At 36.5% G+C, this 16,916-nt stretch overlaps 1 protein-coding gene across 8 annotated transcripts in view; it reads right to left on the reverse strand.

Annotated features, from left to right (window-relative positions):
- The window catches only part of LOC105398597 (segmentation protein cap'n'collar), a 90,663-nt gene that overhangs the window by 29,360 nt on the left and 44,387 nt on the right, over nucleotides 1-16,916 (reverse strand). For all 8 annotated transcript variants that reach the window (XM_048624227.1, XM_048624228.1, XM_048624223.1 and 5 more), the window contains 2 exons: nucleotides 9,489-9,604; nucleotides 8,564-8,659 (listed from right to left, as the gene is read on the reverse strand). In XM_048624227.1, the coding sequence (XP_048480184.1) occupies nucleotides 8,564-8,659; nucleotides 9,489-9,604 (212 nt within the window). The remainder of the gene's footprint in view (nucleotides 1-8,563; nucleotides 8,660-9,488; nucleotides 9,605-16,916) is intronic.

A 16,916-nucleotide genomic window follows, 5' to 3' on the forward strand; every position in this document is an offset into this window, starting at 1 on the left:
CGCCATTTATGTGTATAAGGTCTGTCACTGTGTCATGTGAGTCATGTCACTATCAAATATAGATTACTAGCTGTTCCCGCGAGCTTCGCTTCGCCTTAAAAAGTTTTCCTGTGGGAATTCCGGGATAAAACGTAGTCTATATTTTTTCTCAGGGTCTAGGCCATATGTATACCAAATTCGCTTTGGCATTTATAATATTAGTTACGATTAGGATATTCATTACAATATTCAGTATCAATCGAGTTGGTAGGTACTCCTTGTAAAATATGTTAGAAAACAATATGAAGATACAAGGCAGGTAAATAATAAGTATTCTTGTAATGTATTCTAAACTCTTTGGATCAACTCCCATGAGAATGACCAAAGAGGTCGGCAAATATTTCTCTAACAAAAAACAATAACTACTACCGTTCGTTCCAACGCTTACTGGCCGCTAAGAAAAGAAAACAATAAGTAAAACTCTATGGTCATCGCTCGCTCCCATGTGACAGCGAAAAGGGCGGCAAATTTAGCATTTAAAGGCATAGATTATTATTTAATATCTATAGATATATAGATATTAAATAATATATCTAGACTTATAGATAGATAAAGAGGTAGCTCGTAGAATCCAACTCGGATGGGCAGCGTTCGGGAAATTACGACACATCTTCACTGAAAACATACCTCAGTGTCTGAAAACAAACGTTTTCAATCAGTGCGTGTTGCCAGTGATGACTTACGGAGCCGAGACGTGGTGCTTCACCAAAGGGCTTATCCACAAGCTCAGAGTTGCTCAACGTGCTATGGAAAGGGCTATGTTAGGCGTGTCCCTGAGTTTTTTTTATTGTTGTTCTGTTCCATGGAAGTTCTGTTTTGTTCCATTGGGAATTACAACTTTGCAGCTTGAAAATCCGAAATTTGAAGATAAAAAAGTTGCGTTCAAATTATGAGGATTAGTTCCAATTTTTCCATAGTCTGTTAAATAACCGACAGGGTTTGATTTATAAATTAAACGTCATCTCCATATAAAATTCATGACAGATGTGTCAAAAGTTAACCACTACTCCCTTGTTATGCTCTAACTGAAAATTGAGAAATTGGCACTTAGTCTATAATTTATTATTCTCAAAGATAGTGGTAACATAAAACCAGAGTAAACCAAAGTTATATTCTATTCTATTCTAATCTGACTGTCCAATCCTTTCACCATGGTGACTAATCCTTGTCTAGATTATTTGTCACCAGCACGCTAAATAGAATTAGTCGATTCAACTTTTATTCCGATAAATAACGGGAAAATATAGTTTAAACTACCGTATCGAGCAGCTAATTAATATAAAAAATACACTAAAAATACCTATACCATTATTACATTCCAATATAAGACGTTGAAGTTAGCAGCGCGTGATACAAATTAAAAAAAAGCGTAATTAAGAAATTACCGGCGTATTCGATTTGAATATGAAAAGACACACCATTAGAACGAGGTTTGGACCGTATCTGCAATCTCATAACTTTTTTGTAAGGTTTGAAATTAGAAATCTTTAACGGTTTTCTTTAAATTTAGAATAGATTCGGTTTGCTGTTCTAATTATACAGAGTGTTGCTAAAATGGTATGTAAAGGTGCAAATTGTATAGCGACATTACATGAATGCTGACGGTTCCTATGAATCTGACAGCACACTACTGACCACTGTCAAACTCCTACGAACTATCTGTCAGTTTCACACCTGAAAACGTCAAGTTAAGCTTAACTTGAGTGTAGTGTAGGTAGTGCAAGCAAGTAAGTAGCTCTGTGATGGCTGAATTGTCGTTTAGGATTTAAGTTCATGCTTAGGTAGATTTCCCCAAGTGAGAAACTGGACCTATACTAACCAAGAAAACCTACACAGTAATTACCATAGTACCAACAACACAGGACTAAGGATATAACCTGATGGCAAAGACAAGCCAACAGACAGTTCAATGCATGTAGGCGGGGTCTTAAAGGCATATTAATACGGGTATTGTAAGACGGACCGGCCGGCCAGTCATCGTTTAGGTTGCCTGCGGGGTTCTAGATTATTCTGTACCATCGGGGGAATCTAGGTTTTAACTTGTCTTACGTTCGAATTGAATACGCCGGCAGGCTTACGCGGTTGACATAAATCTTCTAACCGAATTAATTAAAAATCAGATCTCAGTTATATAAAAGGGGTGTTATTGGTCGAGACGTTGGTAGAGCGGTGGTAGCTCAGTCGGGTAAGCGCCCGCTCCTCACTCAAGAGATGCGGGTTCGAATCCCGGCGCTGACATGTACCAATGAGTTCTTTTAACTTAAGTACAATGTATACCATCGCTCTTACGGTGAAGGAAAACATCGTGAGGAAACCTGCATATCTAGATTTAGCACATCTAGATATGTTAACCCACCAACCCGCAGTGGACCAGCGTGGTGGGAAATGGTCCAAGCTTAGGAAGGCAGTTTAGACCTTGGGGATATGCACAAAGGTTCCACTCGAGAGAGCCAGGTGCAGGTACTTACACCCCCACAGAGAATAGAATAGAATAGGTCGAGACGTTTCTATTGCACTGACACTTTATCTAGTTTGTAGTAAAATATCGTTGTTTATGGGTATTCGACGATTCCCCGATAGTACATTTTATAGCGTAGGTATAACTTACTTGTGTCATGTTGTAATGGTATATGTATTTGATTGAAAACGCTGTTACATAGATGCTGAAAAAAAAAAAAAAACTTACCTATTTAGGTAATGTTATGTACCTACTTACTTAGCCTGTACGGAACGTATATTCATTTTAACAGTTTTGAGTTTACCCTAAGTACACGAAAGATGCCTGGCTACCCATAGCACAGGGTATCCTAGTTTGGGAGCCAGGAACCAAAATGTAAAACTACTTATGGCAAATAAACGTTTTTCATTTTCATTTCATAGATACCTGAAGGTGATTTGTAGATTTGTAGTATATCTAGTCAGGTATGTTCAGATATTTTACAAAATTTGTTTCTATAGCCGAGCTACTCAACTAGCCATATGAAAGTCACAATTAAGAAAAGTCTCCAAAAAATACAGTAGCGCCTCTTTTTACACCACAACACACAAGGATACTAACACAAGTAAGTAGACCTTCTATTTTATATTATATTATGAATGGGAAGCTCCTGAACGTGGCTCTATCGAGTGGAATATTTGTATATATCCCCCTAATTTCAGATCAGCCAGCCGAGCTTCCCTGTAAATTGGAGCAGCAAGCCTGGATGTTGTTAAAGCTAAGATATGCGCTGGTGTGGGCTAACAAGATCTTATGTTCCGTAGCGGTTCTCTCGTGCTATGAGTCAGTGTAGCGACGACCCTACTCGAGCAGACTGGAGTGCGTCCTAAGTAAACAGTCAGTACTTGAGTGCGATGGAATTTGAGCGAAATATCTCGAGTTCTAGTGATGGGGTAAATAGTTCGATAAAAAAAATGTGTTTAAAAATTTAAATTCTTAGTAAAAGTAACTTGTAAAAACCGCATACATAGCGGTCAAATTTTTCCAATAAAGATACATAATTATCTTGAGAGCTACAAAAGTGCCTTTACTTACCTACTTCTTTTTTATTTTACCGGATTTGTTGGAAGAAATAAATAAACAGACATAAAATATACTCTGGCATACTATTGAAACAAAAAAAATATCTTGTTTCTCTATTTATTTTGTAGTTAAATTGCTAATTTAACGGTAACTTTTGTTTGTGCGTTCAAAAATAGCGATACCAACAGAGCACATATTAGTATTTGTTCAAAAGTTTCCCATCCCTAGACAAATAAATATGCCAAAAAAACCACTCGGCTACCGTTTATAGACCATCAGGTGATCTGCCATACTGTTGACACATGATTAACATTCCTGCTCTTAAACCAACACTGATCAGTGCCTTAGAATGTGCACTGGATATTAACAGGTAAAGGGCAAAAAAACACCCATAGAAAACCAGGATATAATATGTTCACAAGGCGAATAATCTCAAAGTTTTTACGTACTCGTAAATAGAGAAATATATTGTTTGTTAATAAATAAAAAATGCCCCCACCGGGAATCGAACCCGGAACCCTCGACACAGCAGTCAGAGTAAAGTTGCTAACCACTACGCCATCCGGTCGTTTCGGTAAAACCTCTCATCTTATCACAATTAGAAGAACCACCACAAGACAATAAAACTAAAAAGTTTTAGCATCCGATATGAAGATTCGATATTCGAGATATTATATCGAATGGACATCGATTAATGGATGTACAATCGATACCTCAGATGGCATCCTTTTGATGGTCGATAAAAATGCGTTTTTTAAATCAATCGTTTATAGGTGGTTTATAGACTACTTGGTGTTTGATGACCCTTGATATGATCCGTGCAGTGATATGCGTGGGTAAGGATGAGCTCTAATTCTATCTAAGGATAGACTCCGACATTAATATTTGTATGCCATGTCCTGTCATGGCAGAATATGCAAGACAGCCATTGACAAAGGAATAAAGGGAGGACATGGCATATCCACGAAAAAAATGCGCCTACCTAAACTTTGGTTTCAATTAAAATGGCGGCTTTTTTCTTGAAAAATGTAAACAAACGAATTGTTTGACAGCTGAAGTACCTTGTGTTTGGATGTCAATCAACATGGCGACCGGTCGCAATGTTGTAATTTTAGGCAAAGACAAAACTACTGTTGTCCTTTTTTACGTAGGATAACACCAATAAGTTAAAAAGACACGACGATATATTTTTAAGTACCGATTTTTATGCCAGGTCCTCTCTTTATTCCTTTGTCATTGAAGACAGCACAGACCTATATGACTAGATTCCCCAAGTGAACGTACTGCGCGTGTCAAAAGGTTGATCAATGATCATAATTATCAACTTTTGGTACATATAGTGCCACAAACTTATCTGTTCCGGTGAGAGCGAACTAAATTGGTCCATATAATCTATGTCAATATGAAATTCATTTAGTAAGTAATGAGGTATGGGGTATGGACCAATTTAGTTCGCTCTCACCGGAACAGATAAGTTTGTGGCACTATATCTACATTTAGTTCCGTCCAGCTGTCAATATCAGTGTCAAAAATAATAATTCCTATACAAATTACGCCATGCCCGGTTTTCATAGAAATGAGGGCATTTGTGGAATCTAGTCATATTTATGTCAGTGTTGTCAGCTTATAATATGTACCCATACTCTCGCGAATAAATTTCATTTCATTTCTGACTGTCTCTGACAAGCGCTACGAAGAGATATGTATGCCACACCAGCGCAAAAAGTTTGCTTCTTAGACTCATGGGCGGAATATAGATGGTGTACTTAATTAATATTTTCTCGATACCTGCGAATATACTCTATAGGTTATGTATTTCTAATGTCACGTATCATATCACCCGTCAGATGATCATAAAATTAACGTTGAACCTAAACCTAACTGAACCTCCTGGAAGAAAATGCTAAATCTAAACTGCTGTAATGACGATACGGCGGCATATCTAAACTTCTCTTTACATCGACCACACAATCCTAACTAATCCTATTCCTTACTAATATTATAAATACGAAAGTAACTGTGTCTGTCTGTCTGTTAATCTTTCACGCCAAAACTACTCAACGGATTTGAATCAAATTTGGTATACATATGGTCTAGACTCTAGACACTAAGAAAGAACATAGGTTACTTTTTATCCGGGAATTCCCACAGGAAAACTTTTTAAGGCGTAGCGAAGCTCGCAGGAACGGCTAGTATCTAATGAAACAGATCGTCTCGTGTTAACTAAAAGACAATTTGTCGGAAACATTCCTGATTGTCACTTCTAGGATGATAAATGTTGCTATGTTTGGACGGTGGGTCTTGCACAGTGGTCCGATGTGGTTTGGTGATGGGCATAAGCGACAGAGGAATCTTAAATGATAAAGGAAATCATCACATTGTGGAAAGCTGTTCTAACCGCCAGTTTTATAATGTCTGGATAAAGGATATTATTTGGGGGATAAAACTTGTGTTTGTGGGTGTATAGTTTTTACTATTATACAGATAGGTACATAAAATATATTATACACTTATAATGTACCTAACAGAGTGAGAGTGTTATGAATTTCAAGACACTGTGCAGTTTGCACATTTTTAATAGACTTTAAAAAGTCAAAGTCAAATGTTTTGTTCATCGTATAAATATACAATTTTCTAATGAACGTTAATTTTTACAAACTACTCTCCGTTCGAATAAGGGGTGGCTCTTTCTGTAAAAAAGGAGGTGGTTCTCAATTCTTTTGTATGTATGTTGTCCTAATTTTTAGCTCACTGTGACGTCTGTCGTCTGCACACTGGGCCGAACAATCTCTCACCTTAGACCACTGCAGCAACCTGTCTCATCTCCGTGTGTGGCATGTGATCCCGGCGACACATGCTCATTTATCAAACTATAACCACTGTTTTTTTAAACGTAGCAAAGATAATTGATACGAACCAGATGGACTTGGTAGCCTTATGATCGGATTGTTGGTAATAGAAGCAATGTTTATTGATATATTACAAAGGTTATTGACAAGAAAGAAATCTTAATATCGAGGTACATATTCCGGGATAGTGACATCTATTGATAACTATTTGACAACTGAACTGTCTCGAAAATGTCTCGACAAAAAACATCCCGCTTCTACCACTGAGCTCTTGTTTTGAATTAGTTCAGTTGGTTTTGTGACCTTATTCATTGGTACAATGGTTGTCATTAGTTTGAACTTAAAACGGTTTGACACTAAACAAAATACGGATAGTTTTTTGCTTTGCTTTTATATGTGACATTGTGGTATACGCGATAGATACCAGCGGGCTACCGCGCGAGGTATGAGTAGGGAATACAAGCCCGGGATCCCGGTCCCCGGGATCCCGGTCATTTTCCAGTCCCGAAATTTTCGGGATTAAAATTTGCCAATCCCGGGATTTTCGGGATTGACAAAAAAGGGAAAATTAAATGGATAAGAACCCAGACCCAGGTAACATATTTCTTTTATTTAACCATGTGTGTGTACCATTCTTCGTAAACTTAAACGTAAACGTAATTGTACTAGATATATAAACTAACTATAGATATATAGGTATAAAGAGGTTGGAATTGCAAATATTACCAAACATAGAAGTTCCTATCTTTATTTTAAGATAATTATGATACCTTTTGTGTAAGATGATTAACAAAATGTATAACCTATTATACATTTTGTTAATCATCTTTATTACATACATTTTGTTAATCATCGTTATTATACATACATTTTGTTAATCATTGTTATTATACATTTTGTTAATCATGTTAAAAAAATGCATATTCCCTAGAATATGCATTTTTTTTATATTCTTATTCAATAGATTTACGTTGAATTACGAAAGTTTTTTTGTACTTTTCAACAATTATTTACTCGGTCAAAAATAAATTAAATAATCAAAAATATTAATGGAGGCATAATTTTGAAATAACGAAGTTTATTAAAAATAATATTTTACCTTTATTTGAATCGCTTGTATATTCACTATTTTAAGTAATGCTTTATCTTTTTTTAAGAAGTATATTTTTTGTTCACCTAAGTATGGTCTGACAAAGTTAAATTATAAAAACTGTGTCTCCAATAAACCTAAAAACTTTGATTCGTTAGACGTGTTTTTGTTTGTACCCTAATCCCGGGACTATCCCGGGATCCCGGGATTGTCTTCATCCAGTCCCGAAATCCCGGGATCCCAAATAAAGGCCGGGATTGTATTCCCTAGGTATGAGTCAGTCAATAAACGAGCCTAACTGTGGCCAGTTACATCTTGCACGATCTTATTCGTGTATCGTTAATCTAAGAAAGGTAGGTGCGTTTTTTTCCGCCAGTGTCACTGCCTGGGAGGGGGCGGCGTTTTTGAGTTTTATGGGCGACATGATGTTGGGGTTAATCGTTATTCTATTACGTTTGTTTGCGAGTTTGTAAGTTGTTATTTTTTATGGAAACAATTTGACCATCCTGCAATACGAATAGGATTGCTTTGTTTTGAATGTGACTGTTGTTTGTTTTCTTTTATCGTAAGACTATGGAAACAAATTGATCATGGTGTAGTAGAAATATTTATAAGTCAGTATAGGTACTTCATTGTTTTTTTTTGAACTTTGGCTAATTAAATGAAGGGCAGAACCAATGAAAAGGTTTGCGATGGCTATTGAATGTGGTGCTTACATAGAGAATCGGGTTCCCTGTACCTACCTGTACCGGTAACCTGATTATATACGCACCCTATCGCGATAAATACGGCTCCGTCATTGGTCGAAGGAGGCATTAAACGAGTTTATGAACTTCAATAAGCCGTGCCGCGGGGACTCAATGCGAAAAATTACCCCACTACCATAGATCTAACCACACAGTTACGAATAGAAGTGACATACTGAATGCAACAAAAATATCCACAATATACCTAACGCGCGCGTGGTACGTTCCGTTCGTATCAAAAACGCTTCAGCTGAAAAACCATCTATCTATAGTTCCTGGACTATAGCACATGCTGAGTGGGAAGACCTTTTCCACCTACCTGGTTGTGGTAGTGCGCCAGCGGGTGGTGCGGCGGCATGGCGTGCCGCGACATCGCCGGGTGGAGCATCGCGCCGCTGCTGCTGCCCTCTATAGCCTGCGGGGAGAGACAGTGGAGGGGTTAACAAGATGGTCGACAGTCAGCGTTCAAGAAGAGACATTGTAGGGGTTAAGGGTTAACAAGATGGCGGCCTATCGAAATCACCATCGTAAGGGTTAACAAGATGGCTATCTATAGCCTGCGAGAAAAAAATTGTAGGGGTTAACAAGATGGCCGACAGATAGGCTGCGAAAAGAAACATTGTTTGGGGTTAACAAGATGGCGGGAGGAGAAATCATAGGCATAGAGAGTCGACTCTTTAGCCGTGGGTAGATAAGTTGAAAAAAAAAAGCATAGTATCTATAGCCTGCGATGCTAAACAGTGGAAGGGTTAACAAAATAGCGGACTGTCAAAATCTTAAGCACAGAGAGTCGACTCTTTAGCTAAAGCGGCAAAATGTTAGAGTAGTGACTCTTCAGCTGTGCATAAATAGGTAAGTACGTTGAAGAAGCAGTATAAGATTAGGGGAGCCGTTTATAACAAACATGCTCCCTAAGAAGGGCTACACTCTGATCAAACCCGTGCTTACGCTACTGGACTGCAAAAAGACACACAAATACAAACGTCGCAATTATAGCACTATTGGTTCATTTAAAATATTCCTTGTAAACTTTTTAAACCCAAAAGCATCGTATGGCATCTGTGCCTTTTTCAAAAATCCGTAAATGCATGGTATATCTATGAAATCAGTTTCTAAGACAGGTTTTTTGTAGCTGCGACTGGCTGCCCTGTCTATCTATTCCAAGCTCTATCACTATAACTATTTATGCTATAGCTCGATGCCATAGCACAATGCTGAGTGGGCCACCTCTGCCGGCCACTGACCTCGTCATCCTTGTCGTCGCCGAGCTCCACCAGCTGCAGCGCCTCCTCCAGCAGCTGGAACCTGGAGCTGGAGCTGGTCAGGTCCCCGGGGAGGTCTCCTTGCAGAATGTACTCGCCTGCGGGAGAGAGACGGTGGTGTTAGAAGGGGACGGAGGATTTGATAGTAAGGTGAGGTAAGTCAAAGAAGGAGGGTGCTATCAATACGCTAAGGATTATAACTTGCTTTTCCCGAGAGGCTTAGAAGCCTTACGAATCCCAGGATAAATAGTAGCCCTAACACATAGGCATAACATAACATATAGGTTCTCAGTTTAGGTACCTACATAAAACATACCAAATTTCATTTCCAGCCAGTATTCTTGTGAAAAATAAACATTCATCCATCCATCTATATTTACAAACTTTCCCGTTTATAATATTATGGTGTTGCAAAAGTGGTGAAGTAAGCCTTATTTTTTCAAAAAGAAGTTATGATTAAAGAATCTCAATCTCATTTACACAAGGCTAAAGAATTTCCTTATAGATAAATGTCATTATAATATTCAAGACTTTCTCTCAGACCAAACATTTTAAAGGTTTGATTGATTTATCAATAAATAATAATTGTAATTTTATTTTTATGACATATTGTATGAATATAACTTATGAATTATGACATTATATTTTTATTGACGGCTATTGATTATATCTCGTGACATTTATATTGTAAATTATAGCTACACTGCTTTAGATTGTTATTAATTTTCTTTTCTTTTTTTTATGCATGGTGTGTGAACTCTCGAATTTTTGTACGCCCCTTGGGTAAAGCACAGCTTGAACCTTCACTATAAATAAGATCCTGTATTTTAAATGTACTTACTATGCTTTTGACAAATAAATTTATTTTGATTTTGATTTTAAAACTTATTTTAGCCAGGATAATAACAGAAACTGCAACCATTTACATTCTAAAACTTCGTAAATTTTACTTTAAGAAGAAAAAAAAATATTTCTTTGACACCAGCCTGCCGACTGCGTGCCAAAAATGCTAATAAATCATAATAATTAACAAAGACACCAAAAGTTTCGCAAAACCAACATTAACAATAACCCTTTCACTGCACTTTGCGGTCAAAAAGACCCCGCAACCGTATTTTTTTTCAACCCTTTCAAAGTGTCGTGACGTCTCACAGAAGGGTTGACAAAAAATCGCTACCCGTTATGGTCAGTCGGGTTACGGTAAGATGCAAATAAATCGTCATTTTTGTAAAAGGTGGTGATTTACAAGCATTCGAAAATTAATTTACAGACACACTTTGTCGGTTTCTTCGCAAAAATTGTTTTTTTTTTAAGTAACTAGATGTCAAGATACAATCTTGACTAAAATGCATGATACAACCACGGGCAATGAAATAGTTCCACTCAAAAAATGCCGAAACCAAACGAAAGCAATTTTTTAAAACATCTAATTAAAAATTTGTACCAAATATTACCGTATTTTGTTCTTAATATCCTAATGCTCTGTTAAAAGTATTCAACAATGTTGCAAACGCCATCTTTAAGCTAGCCTTTTCCGTTAAAGAGTAATTTGGTGTTTTTCTCAGTGGAACCTTTAATATTCAAAATACTGACAAGATTAGGTAGTTTAATATGTTTGTTTATAAGTGTTAGCATACAATGGAATAAATTAACGTTGAATCAAAATACAGATGCTTCAAATCCGAATGTTGATAATAAAACCTTAAAAGCTACAAAAGTACTTAACAACTTTAACCCATTATTGCTAGTGTCTGTAATTGGCTTTGGTTGACACCTATTGTTGGGCCTTTAAGACCCCTTCTTTATCTAAGAAGATTATCGGTGCTTTTAAAGTCAGGTATGGTAGAGGTATATTTTTTGTGTGTGTAAGATTTGATCTATTCGAAATTTACGGTAAGTAAATCTAGCTTTTTAAATACTTTTCTAATAGGTACGTAAATATAGTAACATAAAAATATAATACATTAACTGATTTTTAATTCAATCTAAATTTTCCGAGATTACGCCAGTAATATAAAATAGATATAAATGACATGTTATAAATTAAAAAAAATAGTTGGTACTTACAGTTGTGATAATTTTGTATAACATAAACTCAATAATCACACATTAAACATTGGTAACAATATTAACACACACAAGACCCATCATAACTTAAACTCACGTTGCTAAGAGCTTAATCGGACAGACAAATTAGAACTGTCAAAACGCATTAACACTTACCGTCTTAGAAATGAAAAAAAAAACACAGCATTATTTCAGTAGCACAACTCAACAATTGAGGTTGCAAACAAAGGAGGATTTAAGCTAACCAGACAGTAATCCTCTTTTTGTTTTTTTTTCTTTCGTCTGTCGTCTGGTTGACCACGACTGTGACAGTTTTTTTGACATTACTAACGGCAGTTTTAAGGGTTAAAGCAGTGAAGTAATTTTATTTTTGTAAGATACATTCGTATTTCAAGCTTCAACAAATTGTTACTTTAAAGTTTAGAATATAATTTTATTCCACGTAAAATATGTTGATTGTCAATATGATTTTGTGATTAGGTGCTAGATAAGTTTATCATACATAGGTATATTTATTTTATTACTTACTTACATCCTATTTTACAATTATGCGATTCGGATATTTCCCGCCAAAAAAAATATATTAACCTACGTCTTACACCAAACCAAAACAAGGAAAACCAACACATAACTAACAAAACAACTTAAAAAAAACTACCTAATCATTTCCCTTTTGCCACCAACCAAATAAAGGATTGGCACGCAAAAAAACTGTTAATAATTGATTTCGCGGTAGTATCCGGTGTTTTAAAAAATACAAATTAATTGGCCACTGAAAATACCTCATTTGGCAGCCATTTTGGGATGCCCTTCACGGCTGACCAATCAGAACGTTGCATTTTGATCGTTCCAATTTAATTTTAGATCCTTTTTTACTCCTTTTTACCCGACTACAGCGAAGCGAAAAGGAGGGTTATGATTTTGACCGGTATGTATGTATTTAAATTAGAAGTCAGTAAGTAGGTATATCAGTTTCTGGTAGAATTCTATGTAAAAGTTCATTGCTTTTAGATTTTGTTTGTTTTATGCATACTTACATAGATAAATAAAAATATTTCTCAGTTAAGGTATCAATATTGAATCTAAGTTTTTTACGTTTTACCTACATACCTACATGTCTTAAAATTTATAAGAAAGATCTTTTTCAGTTTAGAGCGGTTTCAGACAACTTTATTTTTCAGTGCATACATCGTAAGTTTGTTTACTTCAGTATACGATACGCGCTTCTTTACATGCAAAGGGCATACTTATTAAAATAAACAACCGATCGACCAACTGATCGAGCGACCGATCGATCGATAGCTCTGCGATCTGCGATCACCTTGACAGTGACTCTTGACTCTGTCACGGTCGAATAGTGCTGAAAGTGACGCCGCCATATTGTTATCCGATTGTTACTGTTTCGTTACGTTTGGTCGGCAGGTGTATTGACTACTAATAAACTTGTTTTTAAACTAGACAATTTACAAAAGCGCTGAACCATTTTTCTTTGTGCCAATTTCTCTATAGTCGGTTAGAGCATAACCAGGTATAAGTGGTTGACTTTTGACACCTCTGTCAAGAATTTTATATGGAGATGATGCGTAATTGATAACCAATCCCTGGTCGGTTAGATAACCAACTATGGAGAAATTGGCACTTAAGCTGTTATCCGATTGTTTCTGTTTCGTTACGCTCTAGCGTTACTACAAATGTATTTAGCGGTCGGCAGGTGTATTGGGTACTAGTAAACTTGTTTTTAAACTAGAAAATTTACAAAAGCGCTGAAGCCATTTTTCTTAAGGTTTAAGTATCGGACTGTCTTTCTATATTACTTACTAGCTATTCCCGCGAGCTTCGCTTTGCCTTAAAAAGGTTTCCCGTGGGAATACCGCGATAAAAAGTAGCCTATGTTCTTTCTCAGGTTCTAGTCTAGACTATCTGTATTCATTCAAATCCGTTCAGTAGTTTTGGCGTGAAAGAGTAATAGACAGACAGGCATACACAGTTACTTTCGCATTTATAATATCAGTTAGAATCATAGATACAGTCAGTAGAATTTAAATTTTTACTTGAGTCTTTTAAAATAACTATAAGTACTGGGAGATTTGTGCATAATCTTGACAATCCATAAAAAATAATATTTATGTTGAATAAAATGATACTCTATTCTATTCTAGCTATCGGCAGCAGGTATTGTTCGTAATGGTGGCCGCTGGTTCGATTGCCAGCCTGGGTATACATGATGATTCTGTCTGATACGTGACACTAAGTATGGGTACATTTTTTTCGGGAATATCCCATGGTCATTATAACAAAAGTTGTTCAGAATGAAGAGCTCTGTAACATACTTCCGGATATGCAGCTACTAAAGAATCACCCTGTATATACCAACCTACTTGTAGAACATATCATCAAGTGAAGAGTCACAAAGACGCTTAAGTATTTTTCTAATCTGAAGACATTCCATTATTTTTTTCAGTGCGAGAAAATCATAAGCCAATTGGCTCAGAACATTCTAACAAAGCAGACAGTTCGATTTGAATTATTATTATTTTTTTTAAACACAGCACCGCTTTTGGTAATCCGATAATCAAAACCATTAGATTGCAACACACCTATCTATCCGTACAATCAATAATTTAACCAAAATCTCGGTCTTCCCCAAAGCGGCGGCGACCACAAAGGTGGTACACTCCAAAACCGCAGACTTACAAAAAAATATGTTACAACGTTCCAACCTCTTTTCGAGACAGGACCAATTCGGTCGTTCCTTCTCTTTCGCTCTCACTGGGATGACGGAGACGGCATAGACAATGATGGCGGTCGGGTCAATTTAAATTTGGAATGCCGTTCGGACCCGCCGTAATTTCGATCCAAGATGGCCGCTATACGGTCTTTAATGAGTGTAGATTGGATCAATTGTTTCTTGTATATTCGAATTGATGGCTTTCGGCTTGTCGTATGACATATTGGGGTATTAATAGCGGCAGATAAGGCTTTGCTTTTCTTGTTAAAATCAGCCGAGTGTGAATGTTGGTATCCCAAGTAACATTTTTGGTTTTAGAAAGGTTTTAAAAAGGTTCTAGAACCTTTGTAAATCTACTCGTAAGTCTTAGAAGGCTCAATAACCTTATATATTATCCTCCTGAGTGCAAAAGAGGGCCCACGTTTTAGAACCTTTCTGAGAGCTACAGCAAAACCTATAGCTCAAAGCCAGAACCTAAACCCTGAAGTGTAGTATGGCTACTGTATCTTAAGAGAAGAGTCATGAAAACGAAACAGATCCTAAATAATTTTGAAAGCCGGTATTTAACGATGTATTAGTTACATGTCGGATAATGTTTTCATTAAACACATTTACTATCATTAGCAGCAATGCAAAGAGATTTTACAGAAAGCGGCCAAAATTTTTCCAGAAATTGCAATGAGCGAAAATACACTTAGCTCCTACCCTATGTTTCACAGGTCTACATATAGGTAAGCGTTCACCTATCGGAATAGTACGTATCGTATCAAACGGATTTTCATAAATGTATGCTGTACTTGTGTGAATTTCAATACAAAGAATACTGAATGCGATGCATCCTTTCCGTACGATGCCGAAAGTTGAACGCTTACCGTAAAGGTTATCTGTGGGTTAAAAGTCATGCTGACATAACATTATTAAACTGAATCTTCAAATAAACATGTGAATTGTCTTAAAAGCGGCACTGAATAAACGTATTTCCAACTTTCTTTCATAGTCAAAGGCAAGGAGATTTGGCAAGCATTTTACCGTCGGCACTTTATTTTAACACTAGCCGTTCCCGCGAGCTTCGCTACGCCTTAAAAAGTTTTCCCGTGGGAATTCCGGGATAAAAGGTAGCCTATGTTCTTTCTCAGGGTCTAGACCATATGTACCTATACCAAATTTCATTCAAATCCGTTCAGTACTTTTGGCGTGAAAGAGTAACAGACAGACAGACAGACAGACACAGTTACAGGCGAAACAGTGAAACAGGCGCTAAACATTCAAAATAATCTGTTTAACTTCGAGTGTTATTCTGTGGGTTAAGCCCATTAAAAACGACGTCTCGATTTAAATTCAGAATCGAACGACTCAGCGCCATTGTGCATCAACGACGACATTTCGACTTTTGAAAAAAGAAACTAAAAGTTCAAAATAAGAACGCTTCAACCCACACTCTCGAGATCTCGCATTTGAAAAGACTCGAGCGCTGGCCGCATTCGTTAGTGTTGATGCATTTTTAAGAAGAAAAAATATCGAACGGACGTGCTCGTCACTTAAATGTCATTTAAAATGTACTCTTTTCAATAAATATTTTCCATTTAAAAATAATCTTGGCTTTTGAACTAATTAAATCACGGATGTAAATTTTGCTAGTGTTTTTCGACTTCTATTCCTATAACGTTTCAAATCTAAATTTATAAAATCCTTATGTCATCAAACTACTGAACGTATCGTACCTATATAAGGGAGGTAACTGAAAATCAGTGGTTTGTTCTTAAGGGCAAACATATGCGCTGAGTCGCTTCCCTTTTGGTCTGCTTCAACACACACATTTCGCCTCTTCATTTAACTTTACCTATATCATTAGACAGAAAGAGCCCCTTATCCGAACGGAGAGTAGTTTGTAAAAATTTACGTTCATAAGAAAATTTTATATTTATACCTACCTACGATTAATAAAAACATTTGACTTGACTTCATTTGTTGTATATGTTATGTTTAAGTGGAACAAATAAATGGTTTATCTATCTATCCTGCTGAAACTTGCAGCAATTGTTATTTACTGACCAATTTTTTTACTTTGGAAAGGTTGTTTCTAACGCTACTTGAAGTAAAGTAAATCAACTACAAAGCACCTATTCTATTCTATTCTCTGTGGGGGTGTAAGTACCTGCACCTGGCTCTCTCGAATGGAACCTTCGTGCATATCGCCAAAGTCTAAACTGCCTTCCTAAGCTTGGACCATTTTCCCGCCAAGCTGGTCCACTACCACTGCTGGGTACCGAGCACCTATCTTATAAATAATTGGTATTCGTATATATATATATATATATTTATTGAATTTATAGTATATTATGTATATCTATTAAGTTAATTATCAAGTGACTTTATTTTGTTTTTGCTTTTTCAATTTAGTAACTACTTTTTTTTTGTTGCACCTTTCTACTAGTTTTTCTGTACCTCCTGTAGGTTGGCTGGTAGAAAATGCTCTTAGCATTAAGTCCACCTTTTGTACACTTATATTTCATATTTGTGCAATTATGTATCAAATAAATATATAAATATAAATGATATTTGACGGGTCCCGCCCGAAGCGGAGGGTGTCCCACGCTACGACTCCTTTACGGTTC

Source organism: Plutella xylostella, chromosome 11 (genome assembly GCF_932276165.1).
Source record: "Plutella xylostella chromosome 11, ilPluXylo3.1, whole genome shotgun sequence".
In the NCBI taxonomy this organism is placed as follows: Eukaryota; Metazoa; Arthropoda; class Insecta; order Lepidoptera; family Plutellidae; genus Plutella; species Plutella xylostella.